This window comes from Arvicanthis niloticus, chromosome 6, assembly GCF_011762505.2.
Source record: "Arvicanthis niloticus isolate mArvNil1 chromosome 6, mArvNil1.pat.X, whole genome shotgun sequence".
Taxonomy (NCBI): domain Eukaryota; kingdom Metazoa; phylum Chordata; class Mammalia; order Rodentia; family Muridae; genus Arvicanthis; species Arvicanthis niloticus.
In genome coordinates this window covers 56,460,511-56,478,957 of record NC_047663.1, presented here as the reverse complement: position 1 = coordinate 56,478,957, position 18,447 = coordinate 56,460,511, and the positions used below count along the sequence as shown (strand labels likewise).

The 18,447-nt window shown below is 42.4% G+C and overlaps 1 protein-coding gene across 2 annotated transcripts in view; it reads right to left on the bottom strand.

The window, feature by feature from the left end:
• The window catches only part of Myocd (myocardin), a 95,709-nt gene that overhangs the window by 55,429 nt on the left and 21,833 nt on the right, over positions 1-18,447 (bottom strand). For both annotated transcript variants that reach the window (XM_076936611.1, XM_034506941.2), the window contains exon 2: positions 3,724-3,789. Coding sequence is in view for 1 of the 2 variants with exons in the window: in XM_034506941.2 (XP_034362832.2) it covers positions 3,724-3,789 (66 nt within the window). In the remaining variant the exon portion in view is untranslated. The remainder of the gene's footprint in view (positions 1-3,723; positions 3,790-18,447) is intronic.

The window sequence follows — 18,447 nt, the reverse complement described above, 5'->3', positions numbered from 1 at the left end:
ATTTCTAGCACTGGAGTGATTGACAGCCGTTAGTTACTTGGAGAGGGGGAGATGGTTTTCTCTAAGATTGTAGCCCTTTGGTAAGTCAAAAAATGCTCCATTGGAAACCTACCCATCCAAGAATGTTTGAGGATCACAAATTGGTCTTTATGGGTTTAACTAAAACAAGGCTAAGTTGGTTGGCTAGGGAAGCTGGGGTGTTTCTGGGAAGAGCCGGAGGAGGGAAAGTGATTACAAACAAAACTCTTAATGCAACTATCAAAGGAATAATGAAATGTTTAAAAAATAAAAGAGCATCTGCCATGGGTGAGTGATGCTCAGGGTGAGATGTATAGGGAGGAAACGGATGTGAAAACAATGAGTACCACTCTCCCTTGATGTTTCCAAGGAAACAGAGACCCTGCTCTGGAGCCTGCAGGCCAGTGAAGACATCCTTCCAAACCCAAGCTTCCATGGAGAATCAGGCAGTTCCATTTTGAGAATCATATGCAAATCTCAGAGATAAGTCTAAATAATAAAGCTTTCGATTTCATGGCTGTTTGAAAGTATGAGCTTCATAACTCCCTGTGAAAGCTGACTTAGGGTATGGCTCAGCCTCCCAGCCCGAGCCAAAGAACACCTTTCTCACTATTTAAGTTGTGCTAAGATTCTATATTGGCCTAAGAAGACATTTGTTTTCACTTCTACTCAAAAGTTGGTGTGTTTAATTTCATTCAATGCACCAGAAGAGAGAGAAACCTAAACTCATACGAACAGGGACAAAGTGGATGCATGTTGTAGCTACTGGTGTGGATTGTTTGTTACTTAACAGTGATCTCAAAGCCTGCCTGCCCAGTGCATGGCCATGACAAAGGAAAAATGGAATTGAGCCCTGTTGAACTAGGGGGGCTAGCCAACTGGAAAGGTACATCTCAGCTCATTGGGGTCAGAGAGTTTAATATCACTTTGAGAAAAAGTAGGATCTGTCAGATGTTAGGCAGTGGGGTTTGTCATCCATAGTTGGTCACAGTAACATGTCTCATTGAGATCATTGATCCAGAAGCCATTCTGCCAAAGCATGGCAGGTGCTCCCTTTAACCATGTATGTGACAATCTAGAACAACCCATTAATTGGACATTGGTTTTGTGTGTAGACAATTTATAGTAAGTTGTAAAGCTTTCAGAGAGAATTATACTTATTTTGTATCACAGGCAAGGTGAGGTTTTACAAATAATTTCATTTCATATATACTTAAATTCTTGCAAGTTCAATTGAGAGGGACCTGGGGCACAGTGGATCTGCTCTCGGGTATCTGAAAATTCTTTGAGGCCTTCATCTTTATGAATGTTAACTAGAAATAAGAATTTGACCACTGTGAGTGCTTTAAGCCTCTACTGAAGATAACTCTGTTCTAGTGAAGAATCCTAGAGGCTTCTAAGAGAGATGAGGAGGGGCCCAGGGAGTAGATACAGAACATCAACACTATCTTGGCCAGCAAATATGTATGGTTTTCTTAAAGTTTAAACCCTTAGAAAAAAATCACAATATTAGTTGGGGACTATTAGTTTTTTGTATTTGGATTTTCTCCCTCCTCCCTTCCTCCTTCTTAAAATCAAACAAACAAAAAAAACTAAAACAACAGAATAAATTCTACTTGTGGAAGACCGTGGGACCCCATTGGATCAGTTACCGCCACCTTTCTCCTAGCATTCTGTTATCTCTCCAAGGGACCATCTTGCTCATTATTGTGTGCTTCTCTCCGCCTGGCTCTGGACACTGTACACAGTTAATAACAAAATGTGTTGAATAAGACTGAATTTAGGAGACTCCAAGCCTCCTGGATCCTCTTTTTTCACCATCATTTGCCTTTAAGCACGTGGTCTTGGTGAACTGCATGGCAACTTAGTGTCATATTCTGAGTCTGAGCCCACCAGCAGGGGAAGAGGTCTGGCTTTTCTCTAGTTTTCTAAGGAAAGTTAAGAAGAACAGGTTTGTCCACACAGGGTTTTCAGTGTGTGCCAGACACCTGCACACTTTCCTACTTCAGGAGCTCTGTCCTTAGAAACCCTGGTTAGGGGGAGGTAGCTACAAACTACCATCCCTTTATTATTTGGCTGAGTTTCAAAGGAAATATTTCATTCTTTGCAGGACTTCCCTGCCACCCTGAAATTGTCTCGATGACACAATGGACTAGTCCCATTTTTTTTTCTGTAAACATTTTAAAAAATATTTTGTTGATATCTACAATATTTCCGCCTGAAACTTCTGAGAAGAAAATATCACATCTCCATTCTGTTCCTCCTCAGGACGTGATTCTTGACTCACACACCCAACAGGAAAGGTGTGGCTTAAACAATATTCCAGGGGTCATCTCTGTCGTTGCCCGTAATTATTCACTTATTCCGTATTTTAACTCCATAGACCCCCCAAAATGTTTCCATCCAAATGCCAGCTGTGCAATCCAGGCTCAGCATTCAGGCACATGCACTGAGGTTTCTCTTAACTCAGTGGTGACCTCAGATGGACTGAAAGGCTCAGGTGTGTGCGTACTCCATCTGCCCTTGCAAAACTGAGGAGAGGGGGACAGTGCTGAGGATGTAGGTTATGAGCTTTGAGGGCTTGGACTTCTCTGCCATGACCAGTCTCAGATCCCTGCCTTCCATCTTTCTCACGTCAGGGGGGCTGACCAGGCTAAAACACTGGACATAAATTTGCTGCCTTCTTCACCAGCAGAACAGTATTGCAGAAACAGCATTGAGTTCACAGGGCCATCTGTCCCTTCTGTGCTCAGGAAAAAACTCTAAAAAGCTTTGCTCCAAAGCTCCCTGCTGTTACCATTTGCAGGCTTAGCTGTTAAGAAGGCTACTTTTAAATTGCAGATGCAAAAGGCTTAAAGATTCTCAGTTCCAGGCTTTACTATTTATCTGTGGTAATCACTGGCTGTCAACACTAAAATCTGAATGCTGTGTGTTCTACCCTGAAGCACAATGCCACAGCATTGCACAACAATCCAAATTTCTACAGGAATCATTATGAATATAGGTTTTTAAATTTATTTGGAGAGTTAATATGACCTAGAAGAATTTGAATTGTCATTTAATGGGTCCAGGATACCTTTCCCTGTACTTTCCTAGATAACCAAGACTTAGTGTTAGTCACTAGAAATTTTCAAATTATCTCCTTTTTTGACTCACTTTTGGGGAAGTAGTTCAATATACTGTTTATGCTACAACGATATTACAACTGAATCTTTTAAAAAGGAAATAGTTGACAATATTCAAATACTTGTGGACTTAAATAGCTGAACCCAAATAAAAAAAATGAAGACACACACAGACACAGACAGAACACACACACACACACACACACACACACACACACACACACACCAAGAAAGAGAGAGAGGAAGAGAGAGAGGGAGAGAGAGAGAGAGAGAGAGAGAGAGAGAGAGAGAGAGAGAGAGAGAGAGAACACTTGGTACTTCTAGAAGAACCAGTTTTGAAAGTAGAAGAGTCAGGGGTGCCCACCATAAACTGAGTTTATTCCGAGAGTAAATCTACCATATGAGAATTTTAGGAATAAAGATAGCTGGACAAAACATTCACTGTCTAGATTTCTGCAAATACAGATTCTGAGGGATCTTGGGTGACAGCTACACCGACTTAGACTAACTGATCTCTAAGCACTTCCTATCTCCCAGACATCACAATGCCGACCAATGAGGAAGAACTGCGGGTACTCACGTGGTATTAAGCCTTGGTTAGCCAGCTGCTCCTGGGTCCTTCTCTGTTGAAGCCGTAACTGTAAGACTTGGAAAAGGAAGCACAAGCTTGTGAGTTGAGCTGGAAGGAATACGGTCACATGCTTTCATCATACCATCCTAGCTGTTCTGGTTTAATGTCCAGAATGGTTTTGAAGGCTATTGTGAAGGACACTCTCATATCCCCGGCAGTCAGAGAGGCATGAGAGGAGCAGGATGCTGTTGGTGCTGCGAATCTACAGAAGCTAGAAGGCCAGCCTCCTTTGACGCGACTGTTATTTCCCCAGCATGGTATTTCCCTCTCTCTCCTAAACTTTAGGCGCTCTGTGCTATTTGGGTGGCAGCCCATGATGTAAAAGGGGAGATAAAGTAGAGAAAACATCAGCCGCGAAGACCCATTATAACCCGGATCACATCTCTACCCTTTAATGGATGTGCACCTGGGCACGATGCTTGATCTCCTGGATCTTCAGATCTCCCATTTGTTATAGGAGTCACACCTACCTATCGGAGTTAATATAAAGCCTGCTAAAATAAATGTGTGCATAAAGCTTAGCAGAGTGCCTGTCAGCAATGCCACCATTAGATGCTAGTACTAAGGGAATCTGGAGTTCTTATGGAAATTTAAAGGTTATTGAAATTATGCTCCTCTTAGGAAAAAAAAAACACTGTAAATTACCCAAATATTATATTATGTACATGCATTAGATATCCATACCACAAAGATTATGCATAAAACACATACCTGTAACTGTTAACATTGAATAGTATGAGATTGTTAAATTCTGAGTAGAATATTTATGATTTTCTCCACTCTCTCCCCCAAACACATTCTGCCTTTGGAAATTCAGCTTTCCCCTCATGAATATTCTATTTTCTCAGGAAGATTCTGGTTTTCCATTATGGTCCTTGGCTTAAGTTGTTGGGAATAAGTTCCCATCACTATGATAAATATCTGACAAACACCCTAAGGAGAGGGTTTGTTTTGGCTTGAACATTCAGAGATTACATCAATAGTAAACACACAAACAATTAAAACAGTAATTAAAAATTACTCGATAATTAAAAAAACACACATACACAAAGCATATACTTACACACACATATACCATACATGCATACACACATATATCACACACACATACATACACACCATATACACACACATCAAGACACATGTGTGTACACACATACCACATATTCACACATGTAAACACATGCTGCACACACATATACATATATACATCATATATACACATACATTACACACATGCACGTACACACATACCAAACACATACACATGCACACACACATCATAATGCATGCATACTCATGCCACATAGACATGTACACATACATGTACACACATGCACACACACCCACACCCTGAAACATAGCAAATATTAAGCATATTGTAGAGGGATCAGAGCTTGGACAAATGACTTGACTTCAGGTTCCTACTCTGGAGGCTTAGGCTTGAAGGTGACCATAGTGTGAAAGTGCCAGTTACAGACAACTAAATCTCCTGAAGCAAATCAAAGTGCAGACTTCCGGTCAGAAGCATGAGGGGGTGGTGGCCTACTAAGTGCTGCTGATGGCCACAGTGAGATGGGGAAATCAAGCAAGAGAACTGTAAGAGCGAGGGTGGTGGTGGAGCCCTAGATCTGAGTGCTCCCATCCTCCAGTTTCACACTGATTCCTCTAGCTTCAATGGAACAGACACTCCAAGTATGGGCAAGAGTCAGCTTCTTGCCTCTCTGTGGATTAATTGTCTGCTACAATTAAATGCAGAAAAATCTGCGTTTCCAGAGGATTGTAACAGACTTCAGGGATATATAGTATATGGCTTGTCCAATGTCTGAGGAACCATTTAATATTACTCTATATACAAAGAAACAAGTCATTTTAACCAATGCTAAGGGGAGAAGGCAAAATAAAATAAACCCAGATACTGATATGGGGATAACCCTAGTATTGGGATTCTGAGACAAGGCTTTTAAAGGGGTGATTTTTAACCGTGTTCAATAGAGTTCAGGAAGCAATGGTCGAAATGAATGAAAGGGTGTGTGAGATGAGCCACAATCTACAACATAAGAAGAAACACAGGTCAGCAAACACCAGAGGACCCAGGGAACTCGGAGGCACACCAGACTGAAGGAGGAAAACAGATGGGATTAAGTGGCAACTTTTCAGGGGCGTATCCAAATATCTGACTCTGAGGAATTTGGAGTGCCAAAGGATGAGCAGCAGCAGAAAGGGAGGGCAAGCAGCTCATCTGGGGAGGCAATGTCAACGGAACAGCCACAGGCTTCTCATCAGAACCGCAGGAAGATGGAAGATCCAAACAAACCCCAGCCTCTCTCAGCCTGAGCAGAGAGCACCCTGCAGGAAGGGAGGTGGAATGAGTGATTTCCAAGAAAGGAAAATGACGTCATCAGCTGCTAGCTCATGCCACTTCAAGAATTGATTATGGAAATTAATGCTGGAAAGAAACCTAGATATTCAGGGGTAAGAATATTGGAAGCATTGGTGATCTAGATAAACCTTTCAGATTTACCCCTTTCTTATTAAAAAACAAAAACAAAAACAAAAACAAAAAACCACTTGACATGAGAAAGACTGAGCACTGCCTCGTGGGGTTCCCAAGGCACATGGAAGCCATGCAGACCAGCTGGAGCAGACTGTCTCTGCTCTCTTTTGGGTCTTGAGCTTCCCATAAAGGTTCTCAGGGTCCGGGTCAGGTAGTTAGAAAGTAGAGCCTAGTAAGGAAGTTAGGGCACTGGGGGTGTGACTTTGGATGAAATATTGAGCCTCTGGTCCCTTCTCTGTCTTTTGCTTTCTGTTGTTTGAGATATGCTTCTCCCCTGCCACATTCTCCTGTCATGTTATGCCACCTCACTATAGTCTGGGAGCAACAGGGCCAATGGATCATGCAGGGTCTAGGAAGGGAAGAGATAGACTTCAGCAAATTGTCTTCTGACCTCCACGCACATACAAGACAAATAAAGGGCTCACCCATCCTTCTCTGCATACATACTAGACAAATAAATACAACTAAAACATTTAAATATGGCATTTTAGAATTATAAAATGGACAGTTATCAGTAAGACATAGCAACATGAATGTGTTGTCTCACCACATTTGATTATGCTAGATGGAAAAAAAAACAAACAACCCAACAGCTCAGAGGAGTTGAACAGTGTATGTGATCTTATCTGATGATTTACATCTTGAGTGAGCTGCAGAGTACTCTCCTCAAGAACTGCATGGCACTCTTTTGAAGTGTTTGTGGCACATCACAGAGCCACAATGGGCAAGAAGCCCACCAACCTCCGAAGGGTTCAGCTCACTCAGTGTGTGCTCTCTGGTCAGACTGGAATTAGTTAGCAATCAGGAGCAATACGTTACTAAGGAAAATATTTGACCATACACTTTAAATAATTCACAGGCCAAAGGGGGAAGGAAAATTAAAAATATTTTGTTTTGAATAACAATCAGTAGAGGAGGTAAATTATGGAAAACAGCAACCATCATGGTCAGGGAGAAACTCAGCTTGTTATGGTCCTATGGGAAAAGAAGAAGGTCTGGAGGTCAATGACCTAGGATTCTACCCTAAGAAGATAAAACAAGGAGACTGCCCCAAATAATACATTAATACTAGAGATTAAAGGTGTGTGGTGGTTTGAATGAAAGTGGCCCATAGGCTCGGATATTTGATTGGAAAGGATTAGGAGGCGCTGCCTTGTTGCAGGCAGGGAGTCACTTGGAGTGGGCTTTGAGGTTTGCAAAAGTCCATACCACACCCAGTCTCTCTGTCTCTCTGTTTCTGTCTCTGACTTTGTGTCTGTCTCCGCCTTTCTGTCTCTCTGTCTCTCTCTCTCTGTGTATTCCATCTCTGTCTCTGTCTCCCTCCTTCTCTCCCTTCCACCCCACCCCACCCCACCCCACCCCACCCCACCCCACCCCACCCCACCCTGTACCCTTCCCCCCACTGCATTTTCTTTGTGGATCAGGAAGTAAAGCTCCCAGCTACTGCTTAGCAGCACCCTGTCTGCCTGCTTCCATGCTCTTTGCCATGGTAACAATGGTCTAATTAATCCTCTGAAACTTTAAGCAGGCGCTACAATTAAATGCTTTTCTTACAGAAGAGTTTCCTTGGACATGGCCTCTCTCTCCCAGCAATAGAACAATGGCCAAGACAAGCAGAAATCTTTAAAAGAGAAAACAGATACATAGTAAAGAAACCTAGCAAAGCTAAAAGCAGATTCCAAGAGCCAACTTCTGTCTACACTGGTGAAGAAAAGGGAAGCTAGGTAAAATGGATCTATAATGTTAGGAATAAAAAGTGGAATTAACTGCCTATCATAGTCATTAGAAAGATAATAAGAGACTATCATTGGAGATTTATGTTAGTAATTTTAGCAATTCAAAGACGTGGGCAAATTTCTTGAAAACTGCAGCATATTAAAACTGATATAAACAAAAATTCTGAATAACATTTTTTAAAATAAATCACGTTGATTATCAAAAACTTTACCCACTCTGCATACTGAAAAACACCTCTAGGCCTACAGAATTTTGATGGTGATTTTTTTTTCAAATGCTGCTATAGAATACATTATTTGAGGGGCTGGAGAGATAGCTTTGTAGTTAAGCACATTTACTGCTCTTGTAGGACCTCTGGATTTGACTCCCAGAACAATATTGTGGCCTACACCATCTCTAACTCCAGTTCCTGGAGATATGATGCCTTCCTCTGACTTCTACATACATATGGCACACACACACACACACACACACACACACACACACACACACAATTAAGTTAGATAGGAAATACATTTTTAATGAATAGATTATTTTCCAAGTTATCCATCAGATAACCTCTACATTCTAGTTATTCCTGAAATAGGAAATAAGAGCACTTCCTATCTTGTAGGGTCCCAGGGTTTCAGTTATTTTCTCTTTTAACATCATGGATTTTAGCCTCACTAACAAGAGCACTGAGTGCTCTTTGTTGAGATCAGCATGTTTGAAGATTGCTTCAGTTTTCTAAACATTAAGCTATTCTGACTGGAATTGAGTTCAGTGAAGACAACAGACTGGAAACAGAAGAGAAAAATCTAGAAAAGGAAGCAGCAGAAGTCGGTGGCCTGAAGGAAAGAAATATGGTTTACTCTCTAAAGACTGCTAGTATGAGGTCCTTTGAGATCCTGTAGGAACCCTGGGGTTCCTTGATAGAAGAAACTAGAACAGCATATACACCTTTCACTTGGGTGTGGACCATGGTGCACCTCGGATTCTCAAACAGAGCAAAGGCCTCCAGACTTTAAAAGCACTAATGCAAAAATCTGAAAAATCAAGAATTCTGAGAATGTGCATTAGAGTTATCATGGAGTTGACAAAGTAATTTGAAAAGTGTAGTGAGCTTAATTTTAGACAATCTGAGTTTTGGAGGTCCTTGTAAATTATAAACATGGCACCTTACTGCCACTTACAGGGCTTGAGAAAGTTCAGAGGTCAAGGCTAGGACACTGTCTCTGGGTATTATCTTGGAATAGGCTGCAACATAAACCTTTTAGTTGAATTCCTAAAGTAATAGGGATAGATTACCCAAGGAAAGAGATAATAAAAAGAAAATAGTGATAAAAGTATATTGTAAACAAAGAAAAGATGCTTTCAAACAAAGCCCAGAGTAAAAATTAACTCTATGCATCTGTTACAATATGCAACATTGTGACAGTTGACACCCCATTTGCAAAATAATTTGCAGGTTTTTTAAACCATTCATGAAGACTGAAAGCATTGACAGATTAAAACAATATTTGATTGCCTACTGTGTGGCAGGTACTGGTTACTGTTAGCACACAGTGAATAAGACAGGCGGTTGCTGGATTCATGGCTTGAACACACTAGTTGGAGAGATAAACTCAATTTCCCTGAATAGAAGATTATTTTATCCCTGATCCTTTTCTTTTGCTTTCTTTTAGTATTGTTCTTATTTTGAAGTATTCTTCCTCGAAGCGTCTGGCTTTGAAGAGTTCTATAAATGCTCTGAAACTACAAAGTTGCTTGTGTGTGTGTGTGTGTGTGTGTGTGTGTGTGTGAGAGAGAGAGAGAGAGAGAGAGAGAGAGAGAGAGAGAGAGAGAGAGAGAGAGAGCGCAGTTCTCCTGATGGGTTTATGAATTCTGTCAGATTTTTGAAAGTCTTTGCAATCTTTAAATTTTAGCTACTAATCACTAATTCAGACCTAGCTCACATCTTCTGGGATCACCAGCATGCTGTCTACTGGTACTACCCACACAATGTTATAGAGTTACCACAAGGCCCAGTTTGCATAGGATTGCTGTGTGCAGTGTGCTACAGGGCTCCTCCTCCTGTCTGATGGTTCCTCCACTCACCCACTCGCAGTCTCTACACTGACGCTATCTCCACCAGCCCTCTGAAGCCGAATGCCACAGACACAGCCTTCTCCCTGCCTTATGGTAATCTACCACACGGAGCTGGAACTCCATGTAACTCCAATTTGTCAGCAAACGTTTAACTGTGTGGTTAGCAAACCATACAACTGATGTTTACTAAACATTTTGTGTGTGTGTGTTCTCTGATTTGTAATGCTTTTTTTCATTTGTGAAAGCTTTAATGTCAGCTGTGATCCTGATCTGCTTCTAGGAGTTAAACTCTAACGTGAGCTGATGAGTGTCTTGTACCACATCTTCTTTTTAACAGGCAAATGTACTAAATATTGTCTGTTTTCAGGCCATGAGCTAAGCATGTACTTATTCCTGAAAATAACAGAATTGAGAGAAAACTGGAAAACAAAAGAATGTTAGCTCATAGGAACTAACCTACGGAATTCAAAGAAGAGGAGGAGGAGAAGGAAGAGGAGGAGGAGGAAGGAGAAGAGGAGGAGGGGAAGGGGAAGGGGAAGAGGAAGAGGGAGGGAAGAAGAAGAAGAAGAGGAAGAGGAAGAGGAAGAGGAAGAGGAGGAAACAAAGGAAACTCATGGGCTCAGGATCCTCCACTGTAAAGATGGGTTTGGCCAAGGTTAACAGGGTAGCTAGTTGAGGTATTAGAGAAGGCCTGTCTCTACCATGGGGCATGCTTCTGTTTGCATCAGATAAGGGGTTGGGCACAGGGGCTGGGACCATTTTTACAGTTGTGAGGATCACGTTTGATATCTTGGGAGACACATCCAGGCCCCAGATTATTGGCAATACCCTACGGTGTCATGAATCCTTCATTGCCTGCAGCTCTCTGGTGGCTCTTCCCGTCTCCCCTTATAATCCCCCAAGCATCAAAATGAATCTTTTCTCTGCATGCTGTGCTTGCCTGTGCCTATAACAGTCTAACAAAAATGGAGGGCACAATGTGAGCATTCACCTGAGGATGGCCCAATCTGGAGGTATGTTAGCATTTACCAAAGGAAAGAATCATACGGAAGAACATGGAAGAGTCCTTTTCCAGAGACAGACAAGAGGACTCTCATCAACAGAAAAATGATAGGCCAGCTGCCTCACAACCACCAGGGTGGCTTCTATCAATAAAAGAGAGAGCAAGTGGTGGCAAGGGAAAGACGGGACTCTCGGGCACTGCTAGTGTGACTGTGAAATTGGGCAGCTGCTGCAGAGATCATCAAAGCCTTGAATACAGAGTTGACACATGGTCCAGAAAGGCTAATTCGGGTCATTTACTCAGAGTTCAAAGCAGGGATTTAAACAGATTTTTTTATATCCATGTACATAGCAGAACTAGTCACAATATCCAGAGAGTGGAAGCAACATGCCTACTGCATATCAGTGGATATGCCACTTGGCATGGTGTGTCAATACCTACAGAAAGAAAATTCTGACACATGACACCATATAGATGAGCCATTAGGACATTATCTTAACTGAGATAAGCCCATGCCTACAGGTCAAACACTTTATAATTCCACTTTGTGAATGGTTGATTTATACAGACTGGAGACAGGACCTTCAGAATTATTTTTTAATGGGCTCAGTTTTAGTTTGTAAAGAGGCCAGTGGTGGTGGTGACTACACAGCACTGTGACTCTACTTAATTCTACTCCATGGTACACTTCAAATGATTAAAGTGATACATATTATGTTATATGTATTTTATTACAATTAAAACATAAGTTTCAGAGCAAGGTTTAGTTATAAAACTTAACTTGGGCTGGGGAGATGGCTTTTCCAAGATGGCTAAGAGGACCTTCTGCTTTTCCAGAGGGCTTGAGCTGGATTCTCAGAACCCACCCTGTGTACACAACTCCCTGTAACTGCCAGCTCCAGAGAATGAGATGCCCTCTTCTGACCTTTTTGGGCATATGCTCTGTCTCTCTCTGTCTCTGTCTTTGTCTCCCTCTCTGTCTCCCTCTTCCTCTCCACCTCCCTCTCTCTCTGTCTCCCTCTCCCTCTCCACCTCCCTCTCCCTCTCTGTCTACCTCTCCCTTTCTCTCTCTCTCTCTCTCTCTCTCTCTCTCTCTCTCTCTCTCTCTCTCTCACACACACACACACACACACACACACACACACAGAGTTACAAAATAAAATAAAATAAAATAAAATAAAATAAAATAAAATAACTCTTTTCAAAAGACATGTTCTATACATAGGCTGAACCTAGGCACCCTAGGACCCAGACATGAAACAGATGTGCAGCTTGGTCTTCACATGGGTTCCTAACAACTAGTCTTCACATGGGTTCCTAACAACTAGAGCAGGGGCTATCCCAAAAGCTGTTGCCTGTGTGAGGGATATGTTCTTCTAGCTAGGCTGCCTTGTTTGGCCTCAGTAGGAGAGGAAGCACCTAGTCTCGAAAAGACTTGAAGTGCCAGGGTGGGTGGATACCCAAGAGGTCCCCATCCACTCAGAGGAGAAGGATTGTGGAAAGGGACAATAGGGAGGGGTCAGTGAGCAGGATGTAAAGTGAATAAGTTATAAAAACAAACAAAAAGAGATGTTTCAGATCCTGGACCCTTTAGACTTCAGAAATGTGGGGAATGAACTTCTTTCCATGGTTGTTTTAACACCGTGTGGTGTTTTATTATAGCAGTCCCAAAGACTAAGAGATCATTGTCACCATAGAGATGTCACACTAATACCTGACCTGTGAGGCTTTAAGCTCGTGTGTGATAATGTAGTAAGCATTACGAGGTCTCCTGCAGTTTCTGCTTTTTATTAGTAAGATATCACACCATTTTTCCATGTTGTTTAGAGTCCTTCAAAATCAGAGTGACAGTATGTCTTTCTCTCTTCTTCTATGTTCTGACTACCATGTGCGGTGTCGAATGGTCACTGAGGGATATTTAGTTCATTCCCGAGCTTCTAGACTTTGTCATGGTTTTTTAAATTGGTTTTTAGGTTCGCACAAAAAGTTGTGGTTTTCATCACGGCCTCTCGTTTTTTAAAACACTTGGTATGAAAAATTTTGGCTGGATTAAAAAAAATCTACCAGAAATAAAATTACTAATTTATACAATAAAATTAGCAGAAGAGGAATTTTAATTGTTGCTTTTGAGCACAATCTGTGCTTCTAGATTTCTGAATGAACTTTGCAAAGAAAACTCACACTATTTAGCATTAAAATGGGAGTGAACCTTTTTTGGAGTTATGCTTCTGCCTGCAACCTTTTCCATTTTTTGGAGGTGCTGGCTGAGGGGTTAAAACCAGGGCCTAAAGCACTGACTGTGTTTTTCTAGCACTTTAAAGTGTTTCTAGGGATGAATCTAGAAGTAGAGTGATTTGGTCACAGAAAATGCAAAATTTGAAATCTTTCAGTGATAGATCTCTCTAAAGGTGGTTCTGATTTTCTTTCCACTACAGTGTGTGCCTGTTCCTTGCTGGTCTTTTGTCTGTCTTCTTTCCTTTTTTCCTTTCCCTCCCTTCCTCCCTCTCCCTTCTCTCCTTTTCCTCACTTTCTCCCTTCATTTCCCCCCTTTCTTTCTTTCTTTCTTTCTTTCTTTCTTTCTTTCTTTCTTTCTTTCTTTCTTTCTCTCTCTCTCTCTCTCTCTCTCTGTCTCTCTCTCTCTCTCCCTTCCTTCCTTCCTTCCTTTCTTTCTTTCTTTCTTTCCTTCCTTCTTTCCTTTTTATCTTTTCTCATTGAGCCACTGTGGTCCTTGCAGCTTCTGAGGATGAAGAACTAGCAGCTCACTGCCTCTTGTCTCCAGTCCAGAGCCACACCCAGGATGAGCTTGCCAGGGCAATCTGTCTGCCCCTGTGTGACTTCTCCTCCAGGTTTAGCAAAGCTGGGAGTATGGAGGTCAAACATCACCCGTGTTACATCTCGTCCAGTGTCTGTGTCACTTTGCAGAGCTCTGAAGCTTCAAGCAGTAACTGTGCCACCCCAAATCTGTGCTGACTGGTGACGTCGCCTTTCCCTCTAGGCACAGCAATTGCTTAGCACTATTCCTGGGAGACTTTTTGTTCTTGAGTCTTCCCTTCAGCTTGCTGTGGCCACTGGTGACCCTCGAGATCCTGGCAAGCCCTGGATGATCCACTGTAGCTAAAAATACCCTCAGCAGAGGGTTGCTTTTTGGCTCATCCTTTGCTCCACTTCTGAAAACAGCAGGTGTTTGTAGAACTATCAGCTCAGCTGTACTGGTTTTAAGTAGCTAAGGAAAGAGGGGAATTCTTGGCGTTTTACCCATGTCATCCTGGTGCTTTATCTGAGAGCTTTATCTGTTGTTGATGTTGTTGATGATGATGATAAATGTTGTTATTGGCGGTGGTGGTGATGGTGGCTGTGTGTGCATGCACTCATGCATGCATGTGTACTGTATACATGTGTACATATGCTTGGTTGCTTGATAGTTTGAACCAAGACTTGGTGCTTGCTAGGCAAGAGCTTACCACTGAACTGTGGTTCCGCTATGTGGGAGTCAGTCTTTCTCAGCTTCCAGAACCAAAACAATGTGCCGTCTAATTCTAGAATTGGGAGTCATGTGTAGGGCTCAAATTGCTCTTTATTCAGAATCCGGGGGCTCTCTACATCTCACTGTCAATCTTGTTTTAATGCTATAGTAGTTATTAATAGATTACCCAGACTGATGGCATATATTTCATGTCTGATAGGAAGGATCTTTCTATTATAATTTCCTTAAACATTGTGTGTGTGTGCGCGCGTGTGTGTGTGTGTGTGAGAGAGAGAGAGAGAGAGAGAGAGAGAGAGAGAGAGAGAGAGAGAGAGACAGAGAGAGAGAGAAAGAGAAGTATTTTGTCAGACTGTTTCCAAATGATCTTCAGAACAGAGTGCCAGGTTCTAGCACTGGAAGCACCTATGTCCCCCAAAGCAGGAAAGTCATTTTTCCTTAATGGTTTCTTCATCAAAGAAGAGGTATAAATCCTATTCAGTCAGAGAAGCAGCTTCCTGCTGAATGACAGTTAAGTGATGCATATGCGTATGCAGGTCCGATATATCAGAAGGATAGGACTGGAGTCTTGCATGCAGCTGGGGCAGGACTGGGAGACCAAAGTCAACAAGCCTGAAGTTGTGACCTGAGAGATGACACTTGCCTCTTCTCAGAAAGAAGAAGGGCCAGGTGCCATTGTACTGTGTCTTGAGGGTTTCAGTCAGAGACTATCGGGAGTGATGGACAATGTGACATTTTTCCTATCATGTAAGCAGGCCCCTCTTCTATGTGCCAAATCCTGCTGGGCAGGCTGCTCTCATGGCCAGATAGTGTAAACACAATGGGCTGAAAGATCACGTCTACCTGCACTCAGGCTAGCTTAGGCAGAGTAACAGTGTCTTTGGGTTTAATATTCTCATCTTTAGAGCAGCGTGATTAATAGAAGAAGCAGTAACAGGACCAATGAGTTAACTTTTTCCTGAACTCTGCCAAGTTACCAAATACCTTATGTTAATAACATGATTTCAATGATATGGTAACACATTTTTATAAGCCTGCACACACAGGTCTGAGGCAGGAGAATCGAGATTCTGAGGCCAGCCTGGTCGATATGGTGAGACCTTGTCTCAAAAAGTGGCTACAGAAGAAATACTCCCTGATTGTTTCTTGGCTAGGAAATCTGAGAAACGGATACCTCGGGCCACAACGGGGACATCAGTAAGGGTCTTTCAAAAGAAGCCGTTTTCTTAGACAGGGCCTGGCCAAAGGCTGCTGTGCTGGGAAGGGAAACACCGTCCTAAGAAGCAGAAACAGAAGGCACGGGTAACTCGGTTCACATATCGGTCTTGGAAGGCAGAAGGTGGGAGAAGAGAAGGAGCTGGCTCACGGCCTCATCACTCAAATCCATTTCTCCTTCTCCCCATCTTTCTGACGACTACGATGATTTCTAGAGGGGAGGTTAAAGGACTAGTCATCACCAAGAATGGGGAAACCTCAGTTTGGAGAAAGAAGTTGGATATAAATTACCTTCAAAATCACCATGAGGGAATGGGTGTTCCCACCCCACATCACAGATCCGGAGCCCCCGAGGTTCTCAGCAGCTCGGCTGTGGCCATGAAAGTTCAGAAAGGATGAATTTCCTAGTGGGATTTTGGACATTTAAATTTGGCCTTATGGGCGCAAGTCTCAAACAGAACTATTTGGATGTGAAAACATTAACTGTGATCACACTATATTTTGTATGTGTGTGTCTTTTAAAGATTCACTTTATTTTATGGTTATGTTTGAGAGCCTGCATGTGTGTATGTGTACTCCACCCTCAGAGGCCATAAGAGGGCATCAGAGCCCCTGGAGTTAAAACAGTTACGATCCATCACACATGGATGCTGGGAGCTCAACTCCACCGCCCTCCTGTTTTCCGTAAGATCAGCAATCTCTCCAGCCCTGTAATTTGTGTTTTAATTTAGCTCCCCATATCTGGGGGATAACTCTTTTTAAATATAGAATCAGGTGCCCGTAGAACATTTGGCAAGTTTCATGCTACCTGCCTGGTTGGCAACTCAGCATGAGAACACTTGGCTCAGAATCACTGCCTACAGTGTCCCCATGGCAACAATCATAGAGGATGCCATTCTCCGTGGAGCCCATAGGCAGCCAGTGAGCTGTTTTGAAGAACACAGGTGATGCCCTCCCACCACACCACAACACTCCCACCCCCACCCCCACCCCCCGTCGCTGATAAGAGCACAAGGCTCCTGAGTGCTCTTGCAGCATTGCAGATTGGTTGCTATGGCTTTGGTGAGAAGTGTTGCTTTTCTGAGGACTGGAAAACACTTTATGTTCCAAGCCCATGCTCTCCCTCATTCCTGACAGAGTGGAAAATGTGCTTCCATGGCTGAAATGTTCTTCTTGAGTCTAGCCCAAAGATGACATTTTTAGGAAAGTTTGAGAAGAATCCTGTAGCTGTTACTGAGTCACGGTAGAGTGGAAATGGATCCCGGCTATTTAAAGAGTTTTGTGCTACTGTTTGAAAATGTCACATTGCTAGGGAACAGGGAAGGAACGGAAAACTTTCCACTTGCTATCAACGAAGAAAGATTGTTACCAAAAGCCAAACAATGGGCTTAAGCCTGGTACCTGGCTGACAGGAGGAGGAAGCTATGTCTCAATAAAAGTGATGTGCTTGAGGGCAATGGCTCATTTTGGAGTCCAGCATGGACATCTCAGGAAATGTTCTTGTTGTGACCTCAAACAGCTCTCTGCCTCATTGGACCCCAGTTGCAATTCTACTGAAGGAAGGGGTGAGGTGAGAACCCACCAGCATTTCCCCAGCTTACCTTCGACCTCGACAGAACCGGCAAGTGTCCCTAGAACTCTTCCTGTAGAATATTGCTTAGTAGGCCTGGGGTTAAATGACAGTGCACTTTGAGGAACACAAGATAGAAATAGAGATACTAGCAGGGGTGTAGCTCAGTGATTAGGTGCTTGCCTAACATGCACAGGCCCCGACCTCTATCCCTGGCCCTATGAATACATGCATACATAAGTGTATAAATGTATAAATAAGAGAAAATATTGTATACAAATATGGAACTGTGAGGTTTGGTTGGTCCTGGAGATGAAACAAAGGGCTTCCAGCATTCGTGGCAAGTGCTCTCTTCCTGAGCTACATCTTGACGTAAGATGTGCTTTCAAAATATTTAGTGCCTTGTTTTTTAACCTACAAAGGTACCACTTCTTATGCGGATGCAGTATGTCTTTAGTGGCCTCTTAGAAGTTCCCTGGACTCCAGCTCTTGTCTTGTCTTGTTATTATAGGTTTACTTCTCTTTTTCCAATAAGTAAAAACATATCATTCTGTAACCACAGAGGATAAAGAAAAATGGCTTCGCTAACTTGACAAACACTAATGGTATTTTATTGCAGTGTCTTTAATAAGTCAAGTAGGTTTTCAGCAGTGTCTTTAATAAGTCAAATAGGTTTTCATATGTCAGTTAATATCAGTATTTTTTGCATTTTTGGCAAATGGCCCAATAACATTCTTGGTGAAATATTCTTTGGGGGATTATTTTTTTGTATAGATTTGGGGAAGCTATTTATATTTAAAGCACACTAAGCATAGTCATCTATGTTGTAAATTTTTCTTGGTTTCCAGTTTGCCTTTCACTTTTATTTGTGATGATCTAGGGCATGTAACATTTCTGTAGGCAGTCCTTGAAGAACTCTTTTATGGAGGTCTGGAGAGATGCCCTGGCAGCTCAAAGCAGCAGCTGCTCTGGGAGAGGACCTGCGTTCAGTGCATAGCACCCTCATGGGGTGACTCACAACTTCCTGTAACTCAAGCTCCAGA